The following is a 14,938-nucleotide window of genomic DNA, read 5'->3' on the forward strand; positions in this document are numbered from 1 at the left end:
AAAAATTCTACTTGGCAGTCATACTAAATGCAGATTTTAGGTGAAAAAAAGTTCAAATTGTTGGATATCCCCGCTAAGGCTGGATTCCAATAGGAATTAGACATCACTTTGCAAACTAGTGATGGGCATTCCGACTCTTTTCAGTGAGCAGGCTCATTCGGCTCAGCTCACCAAAAAGAGCTGACTCTTTTGGCTCCCAAACAGCTCTTTGAAAAAAGAGTGATAGTTTGACTATGATTGGTGTTAAAACAATTGTAATTAAATTATTAAATGAAATCATACTCTACCTTAACCACGATGTATTTAAAAATGCATTGGTTTGTTATGAAAAAGAATGCTATTAAACTTTTGCATTTAAAGTATAACTTTTTAATGTATATAAACAAAGTGCATAAATCTAACCATTCAAAATGAATTCAATCTGAACAGCATAATAGAATATTGCACCATATCAAAGAAAAATAAGTAACAATTTGCAAAACTGCAGCATCCCACAAATTGAAATAAATGTAAAAACAAAGGATGTGTAACGATCTGGGTGTCATGGGTGTGAAGTCAGGCGCAGGAAACAGAGAGTTCAATGTAGTGCTCTTTAATGCACACAAGGTGGACATAGGCCACCCCACAAAACACTGGGTGCTACAAAACAAAATGCCCCAAACATGGGGACTAAAACAGTCCAGCAAAACCCACGAACAGGAACAAACACGTTCGTCTCCAACATACACAAATGTTACAACAAACAATCCCGCACAAAGAAACAGGCGGGCCGGCTGACTAATAAAGCCCAACTAATCACCACAAACACCTAACAGGTGTAACCAATAACAGACAAGGAGGGGGAGGAAAGAATCAGTGGCAGCTAGTAGGCCGGTGACGCCGAGCGCCACCCGAACGGTCATATGTGTAATAGCATCCTGTCACGACTCCACCTTCGGTCGGAGTCGTGACAGGATGCTATTACACATGTGCATTAAAGTCTAACTTTTTTAATGTGTAGAAACAAAGTGCATATAAATGTAACAATTCAAAACAAATACATTCTGAACAACATAATAATAGAATATTGCACCATGTCAAAGAAAAATAAATAACAGAGTACAAAACTGCAGCATCCCACTTAAAACATTAAAGGGGTCCCTCTTTTCTCTCTCTTCTTTATTGGCATGTTATAACCAGCAGCACACAGCAATACTGACCATGGTTTCTTCTCTCAGTAACTATTTGTCCCGTTTTCGAGAAGACCCTCTCAGAGGGAATGGATGTGGCCACTATGCAGAGTCCCCCTGTCATGACTTTAGTAAGCCGTGGGTAGACCGAGGCCTTGTTCTTCCACCAGCTCAGAGGATCTGCAGATCTTTGGGGCTCCTCCAAATAGGATCGGCCTCCATTATGACATCTGCTGAGGGATTCCTTCGTGCTGCATCCCCAGTTGCTCTCTCGTCAAACAGCATCCAAACAGCAGACGTTTGTGGCACTACTGCTGGTGCTTCTGTTCTCTCTTCTTCCTGTTGCCCTGGTGCCTGAGCCACCTGACTTCTGCGGCTGTCCCTCCCTGCTGCTGAGGTTATTCCTTGAAGAGCCTCATCAATCTCTCTGGCTTCACTGAAGGCTAACTTCTTAAACCTGGGGTCAAGTGCAGCGGTTTCTGATAGCACGTGATTATATTCTGTGCAACTTTCTGTCAATTGATAAACATAGGGTGTCCATCAACTCTGTAACATGTCCTGTGGTTACATTTGCTTCTCTCTGGCGGCTGGCTGTGATTCACTGCAGACCCTTATACAGGTGTATCATTTTTGAGGCTGTCACGTAGCTGAAAAGAGAGAACAGTTCATGTTTTGTCTACATTCTCATCTACTGCTCATAGGCATTTATAATACTCGATTAAATAATGATGTAGTAATAACTGTTTACTGTACCTCTCTCCACTGATCTCCACAGTGACCTGCTCAAAGGGTTCCAGGACTCTGCACACCTCCACCACCACCTTCCATTCCTCTTGGATCAGAGCATCAACAGGTGCATTGACAATGGCCAGGGAAGAGATGATGGCATGCTTTGACTCAAGAATCCGCTTCAACATATAAAATGTTGAATTCCACCTTGTAGTGCAGTCTTGTTTAGGCCTCAGCTCAGGCATCCCCATCTGGCATTGTGTAGACTTTAGTTTTTCAGGAAGTATTCCACAGCTGCTTTAACTTTGTCCACAGTGGGCTTCATCACCTTCAGAGCATCTTTTACAATCAGTTTGATTGTTTGGGCAAGACATGGATGATGGGTCCATTTTCAAATTTTCATGACTTTGGTTATGTTAGCTGCATTGTCGTGATTGTACCCTGATGAAGACAGCTTGCCTGTCGAAACGTTGGTAATTAAATATTTTTGCATCTGAGCTCCTAGAGTGTGCGGCTCTCCTTTATTTTCTAGCTGCATTGTCGCTAACACAACAGACCACTTTTCCATCTACTTGCCATTCTCTGGCCACTCTCAACAGTTCCTCTGCCAAGTTCTCTGAAGTGTCTGTCACTGAACTCAAAGCAGTCCAGAAGACAGATAGACATCGAAACTCTTCAATGAAGTGACATGTAACCGACATGTAAGAAGTGGGTACCCTTGATGTCCAGCAGTCAGTGGTAAGGCAAACTGCAGTAACTTTTTGGACTCTTTCCCGCACTAAAGCCTGTGTGCTCTTGTACAGTTGTGGAATAAGTGATTTTGAAAGGGTTTTCCTGATTGGAATTGTGTACATTGGATTTAGACTATTGCTATCATTTCTAAAACCTCTGTCCTCCACAATCGAAAATGGCTGGAAATCGGAGGCAGTCATTTTAGCCAATGCAATATCAATTTGGCCTTGTTTTGCTACAGACATAGACTTTGGCATAAACTGGTCCACAGAAGACTGCGTTGCTGTGGGTCGCGGAGTAGGCCTACTTGACTGAGTGGATACATCTCCACGTGTGGAGGTGCTGGCTCCACCACTATCACCAGCAGGCCCGCTAGTTTCTCGAGGCTCTGCTACAGCTAGGTTCACAGTTGTGTGCACAGTTCGCTTATACCGGAGTAGGTTGTGCATAGAACCGGCTTCATATGAGATTTTGTTTTGGCATTGTCTACATTATTAAAATGCAACCAAATGCTACTGTGCTTACAACTCATTTTCCAGCTGTAGTTTTCACAGCTGTCCTTCCTCTCTCCTCGGCTGCTAAGTGTGTGACTGTGAGTGAGTTGGCTCGGCCCTCCCTCACGCATCTTTGGTTCATTGGTTGACACTGCGTGTCTGATTGACCGGAACAACAGGTGAGGCTGTTAGTCTAAGCAGACAGTCAGAACGAATGTGTGTGCGCTTTAACATTTAGGCCTATTTTATTTTTTTCGTTCTTTGAATTAGTTAATTCTATTCATTTAAATCTTTTGATTATTCATATCTTTATTTTTTTATAAATAGATTCGGCTCTTCTGATATGCGAGCCGGCTCCCAACGTTCACCTACAAGAGCCGGCTCTCAGAGCCGACTCGTTCGCGAATGACCCATCACTATTGCAAACCAGCATAACGTCTTGTGGGTGACCAGCATATTCTGCTGGTCACCAGCAAAAACACAGCGAAGGCTAGTCACCAGTGAAAACACAACAAAGGCTGGTCCATGCTGTTTTTTTCAGCAGGGAACCACCCCAAGGATGATTTCAAACCATAGAGATGGATAGAGGGTTCACTTGCCACAAATCTTGTTTTAGGATGGGGAGTGCCATTAAGAGCTTTCACCATAAAACTCATGATCTAACATTCCAGCACTGCAGGTGGCAGTTAATCCCCACCCTTGGCTTTATGGCCAATCAGTCTCCATCATAGTAGCTGGTATGCACCTTCTCTGTTTATTAATAACTGCCAATGAGCTCAGAGAAGCAGGCAGATTGCTAACACAAATCGAGTGTTAACAAGAACCTGGCATCCCCTGCTTGTAAAATGAGGGTGCCCTATTTTTAAATTGAGATACAGTAGCATGGGTGGCACTCAATTGCAGACTGTCAGAAATGATCATGGCAAAGATAGGTGTACCCTATTTCCATTCAAAACCTTCCATATTTTGTTTAGTAATGCAGTAATAGTTGTCTCTCGTTGTGATGTGTGTTTTGTACTATATTTATATATATATATATTTTTTTTTAAATCCCAGGCCTCCGTCCCCGCAGGAGTCCTTTTGGTAGGCTATCATTGTAATTAAGAATTTGTTCTTAACTGACTTGCCTAGTTAAATAAAGGTTAAATAGTTTGAATTCATGAATATGTAATGTGTAGGCCTATTACTTGTCTTTTTCTTTTGAATTATCGTTTTTGTGATAGTTTTGTATGCTTTTCAGACAGTAAAGAAGAAAGATGACAGCACAGCCAGTAAGCTGTGTTTCATAGAACAGTGGCACGATACACTCTGCTCTGCAGCTCCTGAGAAGGTTCAAATCCAGCCCCACGACCGTGACATAGTGTACAGACTGGTTGATACTGCCTTGGAAACCCTCTTAGGCCAAGCAAAGAGTACCATGATTTACAACCCAGAAGCACCAGGCTATATCATTGACGAAGAGAGTGTCAGAGTTTACGGACGGGTGAGAGTTTGTGTGCAATTATTGGATGATTGTAAACCTGGATGAATTCACAGATCAGGATGCTAATGTTATGTATGTTTGAGGTCATTAGCCAACTATATCTTACTCTAGATCATGCACCAACTCACCTCTGAGATTCTTCATGGGGTGTTGACCAATCACTTTGGGATTACAAGATCTATGTGGCAGACAAAAAATACACTCTCAAGTCTCCTATCAAGTAGAGTCTTTCTCACCGACCTGAAGGTAACAAGTAGCCTTATATCTGCTATATACACAATCTCCTGTCTAAATAAATATGAAAATGAACATGGAACCTATGCACTTACCATATTTTGTGTATTATGTATATGATATGTACAGTATAATGCAATGCACAAATATGTATGTACAGTACATAGAAAAATAACAATAACCCACTTGGTGTTGATTTTGTGCAGTAATTATCCCCAGGTGAACTTCTGAAGAACATAAGTGCAAAAATGTAAAAATTTGAAATGTAATGTCATATTTTGCAGGCTGCTGTTAAATCTGAGGTGCAGAAAGAGCTCAACTTGGAACGGACGGACCTTCAGGTGAAAGAGATTCTCCTGACGTTGTGCAAATACAGGAGTACAAAGAGAGACAGAGTAGACTACATTCTGGTATGTGATAATCATTTTGTTCAAATGCCTTGGTGGGAACAGTTTATTGGCAGTCCTACATGAAAGATATTTGGAGTATATGAGCATCAATAAGTGCAATGCCAAGCTAGGTTGTAGTGGGTGAAGGCATACACATCTTTCAGCATCAATGTTCAAGTTCATGATCACATTGAATCCTCAGATCCAAGAGCTTCACAAAGAAGAACTTCAGTGGGTGGACTACAACGCTGACCAGATGACTGTGAAGATGAGACTGTCTGAGGAGATTTTCAGTCTTCTCCTGGAGGACACTATATCAGTTCTCAAACACATGTACATGACACCATCCTTTTGAACCTGAGAAAGAAGGTTACGGTTCCCTCTATAAAATATATCTTATTAATTGCCATTCCATTCTCAAATGCTTTGAATTCACTTACAATTACATGTATTGATTATCTATGATCGTTGAAGAATTTAAATAAATCACTCATATTGGAATTAATTTGACCCTACGTGTACATCTTTTTATTGAGCATTCCTCCCTGATTGTCGGTCTATCAAGCAATAAGCACATAACCTCCATTAACCACTGCTGATGAAACATAACACAATAATGTGCAACATTGCTCCTAAAACCGCATGTACAGTACAGTGCCAAAAAGTGTACACCCTCTTACACAATGTTCACATCTTCTTTACTAACAGCCTGGAATTTGGACACATTCAAGAACAACATAGGTTTTCCAAAAAAATAAACTGTGAGATGGTTAGAACAAAGTTTATTAATATGCACCACAGCCAGACACTATTGATCAGTCTTTTACTGGAGAAGAAGGAAACTGCATCATCATGAGGCCAATCTGAGATTCAAACAACAACAAAGTGGTCACCCGGCTGAGGAGACTGGGCCTGAGACTGTTCTTGACTTCTGACCTGATGGACTTCCTGTTTTTGCTAAGTGGGATGCTTTTGATGCATTCAAGACAATTGGGAACTCAGAAAAATACGAAAGAGGCCTGAGTTCCCGAGTTGGAATTCGGAGTTGGATGACCGTTCCAAACTATTTTTCCCAGTCGGAGCTCGTTTTTTTCTGCCTTCCCAGTTGTCTTGAATGCACTGAAGTAGGACGTCTGAGATTTCCCAGTTCCCAGTTGTTTTGAATGCGGCATGTTTGATGACCCACAGTCCTTAGCCGATGACCCACAGCCCTTAGCCGTGGTATATTGGCCATATACCACAAATCCCTGAGGTGCCTTATTGCTATTATAAACTGGTTACCAACGTAATTAGAGCAGTAAAAATAAATGTTTTGTCATACACCTGGTATACCACTGCTGTCTGCCAATCAGAATTCAGGGCTTGAACCACCCAGTTTATAATGTAAAATATTCTGTGTCTGTAAAATGTATATAGTATGTACAGTATAAGCTGGAAGTAAAAAAGCCTAAATGTTGTTTTCCATTAGTTTACTCCAATTAGGGGAGGGGTGGTAGGGTTATACAAATCTATATTTAGATTATATATACAGTACCAGTCAAAAGTTTGGACATACCTACTCATTCAAGTGTTTTTCTTTATTTTTACAATTTTCTACATTGTAAAATAATAGTGAAGACATCAAAACTATGAGAACACATATGGAATCATGTAGTAACTAAAAAAGGGTATTTAAGATTCTTCAACGTAGCCAGCCTTTGCCTTGATGACAGCTTTGCACACTCTTGGCATTCTCACAACCAGCTTCACCTAGAATGCTTTTCCAACAGTCTTTTAGGAGTTCCCACATATGCTGAGCACTTGTTGGCTGCTTCACTCTGCGATCCAACGGATTAAACCATCTAAGTTGGGTTGAGGTCGGGTGATTGTGGAGGCCAGGTCATCTGATGCAGCACTCCATCATTATCCTTCTTGTTCAAATAGCCCTTACCCAGCCTGGAGGTGTGTTGAGTCATTGTCCTGTTGAAACACAAATGATAGTCCCACTAAGCGCAAAACAGAAGGGATGGCGTATTGCTGCAGAATGCTGTGGTAGCTATGCTTGTTAAGTGTGCTCTGAATTCTAAATAATTCACAGTGTTACCAGCAAAGCACCCCCACAACATCACACCTCCTCCATGCTTCACAGTGGGAACCACACATGCGGAGATCATCTGTACACCTACTCTGCTTCTCGCAAATACACTGTGATTGGAACCAAAAATAGCACATTTGGACTCATCAGACCAATTTCCACTGGTCTAATGTCCATTGCTCATTTCTTAGCCCAAGCTAGTCTCTTCTTCTTATTGGTGTCATTTACTGGTGGTTTATTTGCTTCAATTCGACCATGAAGGTCTGATTCACGTGTCTCTGAACAGTTGAACTCTGTGAAGCTTTTTTTTGGACTGCAATCTGAGATGCAGTTAACTCTAATGAACATATCTTCTGCAGCAGAGGTAACTCTGAGTCATCCTTTCCTGTGGCGGTCCTCATGAGAGCCAGTTTCATCATAGCGCTTGATGGTTTTTGTGATTGCACTTGAAGAAACGTTCAATGTTGTTGATATTTTCCGGATTGACTGACCATCATGTCTTAAAGTAATGCAATTTCTCTTTGCTTTTTGAGCTGTTCTTGACATAATATGGACTTGGTCTTTTGAAGAATCTCAAATATAAAATATATATCTAACTTTTTTGGTTACTTCCATATGTGTTATTTCATAGTGTTGATGTCATCACTATTATTCTACAATGTATAAAATAGTAAAAATGATGAAAAACCCTGTAATGAGTAGGTGTGTACAAACTTTGAGTAGTCTATACAGTACGGTCGGAAAGTTTTTTGTTGTTGCACATAATGTTGAGTTACAGCCTTATTCTAAAATTGATTAAATCGTCCCCCCCCCCCCCCCCAATCAATCTACACACAATACCCCATAATGACAAAGCAAAAACAGGGTTTTAGACATATTGGCAAAAAAAATATATATATATTTTTTTAATAGGACATTTATATAAGTGTTCATACCTTTTACTTGGTATTTTGTTGAAGCACCTGTGGCAGTAATTACAGCCTGCAGTCTTCTTGGGTATGACTCTACAAGCTTGGCACACCTGTATTTGGGGAGTTTCTCCCATTCTTCTCTGCAGATCCTCTCAAGCTCTAAGGTTGAAACAACAACAAAAAAGCAGAATTTGAAATTGTGTTTTTTAAATTGGATAAAAGTAGAGACTCAGAGCTAGAAAATGGTATATCATACACTACAGTCGAGGAACAAAGGGAAAGTAATTCTGCTTTGAAAGTTGATAAACTTGTAACCTCACTTTTGAGAAAATGTTTCTTGAATGTTTTGGTACCTACTGGAGAGCTCATCTTTGTCTACACCCATTCAGCATTGTTCACACCATTTTAAGCTTTTTCCCCATCCATCTCTATAATGATTCACATGTGAGGCTATGTACTGAACAACCAAAGATTTCAAGACAAAAGGCTGTCTCATACTACGGGTGTGTTCGTGAATTTATTCTGAAGTGCCAGAGTGTGCTCTGGGCGTTCGTAAACTCAGAGCATTGTCAGATTGGCCATTCGTAAATTCTAAGTGCTTCGCTCTCGGAACACACACTGTACGCTCTGGCCGAAAAGTAGGGTTCATCCGAGCGTTCTGCCCTAACAACAGCAGTCAAGCAACCAAGCTAACTGGCTAATGTTGGCTAGCTTGCTAGCTACTTCCAGACACAAATGAGAGAAAAGTTCGCTGACCATTTTACTCGCCCTAGCAGAGCTTGTTAGGCTGTTTTTATGTTATCCAGAGCATTGGTGACTGCAACTGTGCTGCTGGTGTCACGCCCTGACCTTAGTTCCTTTTTTATGTCTCTATTTTGGTTTGGTCAGGGCGTGAGTTTGGGTGGGCATTCTATATTTTTTTTCTATGTTTTCTTTTCTATGTGTTTGGCCTGGTATGGTTCCCAATCAGAGGCAGCTGTCTATCGTTGTCTCTGATTGAGAACCATACTTAGGTATCCTTTTCCCACCTGGTGTTTGTTGGTAGTTGTTTCCTGTTTTGTGTTGTTTCACCTTTCAGGACTGTTTCGATTTTCGTTTCTTTCATTCACTTTGTTATTTTGTATTTTCGTGTTCAGTTATAATAAATGAACATGGACACTTACCACGCTGCGTTTTGGTCCGATCTTTCCTGTTCCTCAGATGAAGAAGATCGTTACAGAACTACCCACCACCAACGGACCAAGCAGCGTGGTAAGGAGGAGTAGAGGGTTCAGGACTCCTGGACTTGGGAGGAGATATTGGACGGTAAGGGACCCTGGAGACAGGCTGGGGAATATCGCCACCCGAAAGCAGAACTGCTGGAGGCGGCGGAAGCGCAGAGGCGGCGATATGAGGTAAGGCATCGCAGCAGGCACGAGAGGCAGCCCCTAATTTTTTTGGGGGGGGGGCACACGGGGAGATTGGTGGAGTCAGGCGATAGACCTGAGCCAACTCCCCGTGCTTACCGGAAGCAGCGTAGTACTGGTCAGGCACCGTGTTATGCGATGAAGCGCACGGTGTCGCCAGTGCGTGCTCATAGCCCGGAGCGCTATAGGGCAGCCCCCCGCAAGTGCCATGCGAGAGTAGGCATCCAGCCAGGGCGGATTGTGCCAGCCCAGCTTGTTTTGTCTCCGGTGTGCCGTTTCGGCCCAGGGTATCCTGCGCCGGCTCTGCGTACTGTGTCTCCGGGGCGCTGGGAGGGTGCTGTTCGTCCTATGCCTGCGCTCCGCCCGTGCTGGGCGAAAGTGGGCATTGAGCATAATGGAGAGGTGCGAGTGGTAAGCACCAGATCTCCAGTGCTCCCCCACAGCCCGGTTCGACCTGTGCCTGCACTCTGGAGGGGCCGGGCTAAAGTGGGCATTCAGCCTGGAGGAGTGGTGCCAAGGCTGCGCACCAGAGCTCCAGTGCTCCCCCACAGCCCGGTTTATCCGGTGCCTCCTCTACGCACCAGGCTTCCTGTAGGTCTCCCCAGCCTGGTGGGCCCTGTGGCAGCCCCACGCACCAGGCTGTCTCTGCGTCTTCTCCTTCCAGAGTCTCCCTCCAGTCCGGACCCTCCAGAGTCTCCCTCCTGTCTGGAGCTGTCAAAGTCTCCCTCCTGTCCGGAGCTGTCAGAGTCTCCCTCCTGTCCGGAGCTTCCAGAGTCTCCCTCGTGTCCGGAGCTTCCAGAGTCTCCCTCGTGTCCGGAGCTGCCAGAGTCTCCCTCGTGTCCGGAGCTGCCAGAGTCTCCCTCGTGTCCAGAGCTGCCAGAGTCTCCCTCGTGTCCAGAGCTGCCAGAGTCTCCCTCCTGTCCGGAGCTGCCAGAGTCTCCCTCCTGTCCGGAGCTGCCAGAGTCGCCCTCCTATTCGGGGCCCGCTGCAAGGGTCCTCAGTCCGGGGTCGGCAGCGAGGGTCGCCGCTCCAGAGGCGCCACCTAAGTGGGCCAAGACTAAGGTGGAGTGGGGTCAACGTCCCGCGCCAGAGCCGCCACCGCGGATAGATGCCCATCCAGACCCTCCCCAATGGGTTTAGGTTTTGCGGCCGGAGTCCGCACCTTTAGGGGGGGGGGGGCTACTGTCACAACCTGACCTTAGTTCCTTTTTTATGTCTCTATTTTGGTTTGGTCAGGGCGTTAGTTGGGGTGGGCATTTATGTTTTTTCTCTATGTTTTCTTTTCTATGTGTTTGGCCTGGTATGGTTCCTAATCAGAGGCAGCTGTCTATCGTTGTCTCTGATTGAGAACCATACTTAGGTAGCCTTTTCCCTGGAATACTGAAATCGGGGAGAAGATAGCCAGAGCGAATTTACCAGCTACAGTTGAAGTCGGAAGTTTACATGCACCTTAGCCAAATACATTTAAACTCAGTTTTTCACAATTCCTGACATTTAATCCTAGTAAAAATTTCCTGTCTTAGGTTAATTAGGATCACCACTTTATTCTAAGAATGTGGAACATTATTTCTTTCATCACATTCCCAGTGGGTCAGAAGTTTACATACACTCAATTAGTATTTTCTAGCAATGCCTTTCAATTGTTTAACTTGGGTCTAACATTTGGGTCTAACATTTCGGGTAGCCTTCCACATTCCTCCATTCCTCCTGACAGAGCTGGTATAACTGAGTCAGATTTGTAGGCATCCTTGCTCGCACACACTTTTTCACTTTTGCCCACAAGTTTTCTATAGGATTGAGGTCAGGGCTTTGTGATAGCCACTCCAATACCTTGAATGTGTTGTCCTTAAGCCATTTTGCCACAACTTTGGAAGTCTGCTTGAGGTCATTGTCCATTTGGAAGACCCATTTGCGACCAAGCTTTAACTTCCTGACTGATGTCTTGAGATGTTGCTTCAATATATCCACATAATTTTCCTTTGTCATGATTCCATCCATTTTATGAAGTGTACCAGTCCCTCCTGCAGCAAAGCACCCTGACAACATGTTGCTGCTACCCCCGTGCTTAATGGTTGGGATGGTGTTCTTCGGCTTGCAAGCGTCCGACCAGCATCAGACCAGAGGACATTTCTCCAAAAAGTACAATCTTTGTCCCCATGTGCAGTTGCAAACCGTAGTCTGGCTTTTTTATGGCGGTTTTGGAGCAGTGGCTTCTTCCTTGCTGAGCGGCCTTTCAGGTTATGTCGATTTCGGACTCGTTTTACTGTGGATATAGATACTTTTGTACCTGTTTCCTCCAGCATCTACACAAGGTCCTTTGCTGTTACTCTTGGATTCATTTGCACTTTTTCGCACCATAGGAGACAGAACGTGTCTCCTTCCTGAGCGGTATGACAGCTGCGTGGTCCCATGGTGTTTATACTTGCATAGTATTGTTTGTACAGATGAACGTGGTACCTTCAGGCATTTGGAAATTGCTCCCAAGGATGAACCAGACTTGTGGAGGTCAACAAAAAAAAAACTGAGGTCTTGGCTGATTTATTTGGATTTTCATATGATGTCAAGCAAAGAGGCACTGATTTTGAAGGTAGGCCTTGAAATACATCCACAGGTACACCTCTAATTGACTAAAATAGGCACAGTCAACTTAGTGTATGTAAACTTCTGACACACTGGAATTCTGATACAGTGAAATAATCTGTCTGTAAACAATTGTTGGAAAAATTACTTGTGTCTTGCACAAAGTAGATGTCCTAACCGACTTGCCAAAACTATAGTTTGTTTAAAAGAAATTTGTGGAGTGGTTGAAAAATTAGTTTTAATGATGCCAACATAAATCAAAATGATAAGAAGTTGAAGCTCAGTATTGAGAAGTCAGAAGAAAAACAGCGCTTGACCAGTATTGATTAGTCAGCTCTGGAAGGTCATGGATCTTTACACATGATAATAGCCCCTAACATCTTGTCTATTTTTCTCATATCACAATATGGGGTCAGAGTGTGCCCAATCTATAGCCGATTACCAGCATGCCATCTAAGCGCTCTTGGCTTTGAAATCAAGGAGCGACTACGAACACACACACTGGACAGTGTGTGTCCACTGGAGCCCTGATTTCGAGGCCTATTTTCATCAGTTGCTGTCCGACGCCATGAACAAGAGAGCACAATATGTGCTAAACAGCTTGGGCATCCAATCAGACGTAATTACAATTGGTCAAATCAAATCAAATGTTATTGCTCACATACACATGGTTAGCAGATGTTAATGCGAGTGTAGAGAAATGCTTGTGCTTCTAGTTCTGACCGGGCAGTAATATCTAACAAGTAATCTAACAATTTCCCAACAACTACCTAATTCACACAAATCTAAAGGGGTGAATGTGTTACATCTGCTCCTGCCAAGCCCTCTACTGCTCATCCTGTGTCTCCTTGACCTTCTGCCACTCCCCCAGTTCCCTCTCCCTCTCTTTCTGTGTGTGTGATTGTTTGGGTGGAGACAGGGGTGCTGGAGTCAGAGCAGATCCGCACCAGCTGCAACCTGTTCCATAATCAAGACCTCTACAAATACTCAGTCCTGCCACTTCCACACTGCCAGATCGTAATCTCTGCTCAGTCAGTCTACGTTCCTAGCTGTTTGTTACTATTTAGATCCTGTTATCCTGTTGTGCATGTTTTCCTTGCCTGACATGGTTTTCCTCTCCTCTACAGTTCTGCCCGCTCTGACTCTGGTCCCTGTCTCCTGTCCCACATCTCGTCATCCTGCTACTCTGTCCTGGATTCCCCACTCTACTGCTCCCTTGGATTCCCCTCCGGACCTGCTTACTCTGTCCCAACCCCTCTCCCTCTAGCCTTAGCCTCCACACTTGGATTCCTGCAACGCCCGAGCTTCGCCTGGCCTGCACTCCCATCTCCCCCCTGTTTCAATAAATACCTTAGTTACTTCATCCCATTCTCCTCATCTGAGTCTGCTCTTGGGTTTCCCTGTTCCACTCCGCGTAACAGAATGAGAATATGTACATATAAATATATGGATGAGGGATGGCCGAGGGGCATAGGCAAGGTGCAATAGATGGCATAAAATACAGTATATACATATGATATGAGTAATGTAAGATATGTAAAGATTATTAAAGTGGCCTTATTTAAAGTGGCATTGTTTAAAGTGACTTTTTCATTTATTTAATTTTATATCACCTTTATTTATAGGCTAGTTGAGAACAAGTTCTCATTTGCAACTGCGACCTGGCCAAGATAAAGCATAGCAATTTGACACATACTGCCTGTAGCTCAGGCCCAGAAGCAAGGATATGCATATTCTTGGTATCATTTGAAAGGAAACACTCTGAATTGTGTGGAAATGTGAATTGAATGTAGGAGAATATAACACAATAGATCTGGTAAAAGAAAATATAAGGAAATAAACATACGTTTTCAGTTTTTTATTGTTGCTGCATCATCTTTCAAATGACCAAGAACAGCCAAACATACAGATAGGATGCTGTGGATGATTTGAATGAAGAACATAAGATGGCAACAATAGCTGAGCAAGTTTAGACAGATAACTTTAGACAGATAGTTTTAGACAGATAACTTCAAAAATGAGTGAGCTACATGACATTGAGCATGAAGTCACCCAGGTGTCCCACACAAATGTACCCAAATGTACCCAAGTGGCCGAATTGGTACAGTGATACATTTTGAAGGAAAGAACTATATACAAAATACATAAATGCTATTCTAACACACCCCTCCCCCAAAAAAAATGATATATGAAAACATTTAAAAAATAATAATAAACAAACAAATAACAAGGGTAACTATTTACACATTTTCTATTTACAATATTGTGAAGACCCTCAGTCCTCTACACAATATTGTGCTGCTGGTGCCATGGCCCATAGCAGTCTCTTTCTGCTGTAAAGAAGAGGCTTACTGAACAGGTGGTGCAGGTGACGGGGCATTTCCTGTGACAAAGGGCACAACGAGGCCCTGAGGCACATTCATGCCTGCAGAGATGAATCTGGGCAGGTGAACACCACTGGTTGGAGCAGAAGGGAAAGAAGGTGCTGCAGTGGACTTGTTGTAGCTAGCAAGCTCCTGGATGAGCAGCTCCTGAAGGCTAGCTGTGAGATGGGGGGCTGTCCACAGCTCTTGGCCATTTCCTTCTGGAGGATGAAGGAATTCACCACAGCAATGTCAATGAAATGATAGAAAAATGTCCTGTACCATTTCATGGTCTTGTGGAGAACATTGTAGTATTCTATCAGCGCATCTGACAGGTCCACAGGTCCATGCTCTTGTTGTAGTCCTTCACAGCA

The 14,938-nt window shown here is 43.4% G+C and overlaps 1 protein-coding gene across 5 annotated transcripts in view; it reads left to right on the forward strand.

The window, feature by feature from the left end:
- The window catches only part of LOC129825935 (uncharacterized), a 35,265-nt gene extending 21,495 nt beyond the window's left edge, over positions 1-13,770 (forward strand). Inside the window, exons 5-9 of one of the 5 annotated variants that reach the window (XM_055886069.1) lie at positions 4,181-4,207; positions 4,365-4,607; positions 4,719-4,853; positions 5,126-5,251; positions 5,433-5,735. In XM_055886069.1, coding sequence (XP_055742044.1) covers positions 4,181-4,207; positions 4,365-4,607; positions 4,719-4,853; positions 5,126-5,251; positions 5,433-5,585 — 684 coding nt within the window. In that variant the 3' untranslated portion in view covers positions 5,586-5,735. Of the gene's footprint in view, positions 1-4,180; positions 4,221-4,364; positions 4,608-4,718; positions 4,854-5,125; positions 5,252-5,432; positions 5,736-9,415; positions 13,233-13,328 lie in introns of those variants that run through there. The other 4 variants (XM_055886071.1, XM_055886070.1, XR_008754962.1 and 1 more) reach the window with 4 other exon arrangements.
- Positions 13,771-14,938: the final 1,168 nt, after the last annotated feature.

The sequence above is a fragment of the Salvelinus fontinalis genome, chromosome 28 (assembly GCF_029448725.1).
Source record: "Salvelinus fontinalis isolate EN_2023a chromosome 28, ASM2944872v1, whole genome shotgun sequence".
Taxonomy (NCBI): Eukaryota; Metazoa; Chordata; class Actinopteri; order Salmoniformes; family Salmonidae; genus Salvelinus; species Salvelinus fontinalis.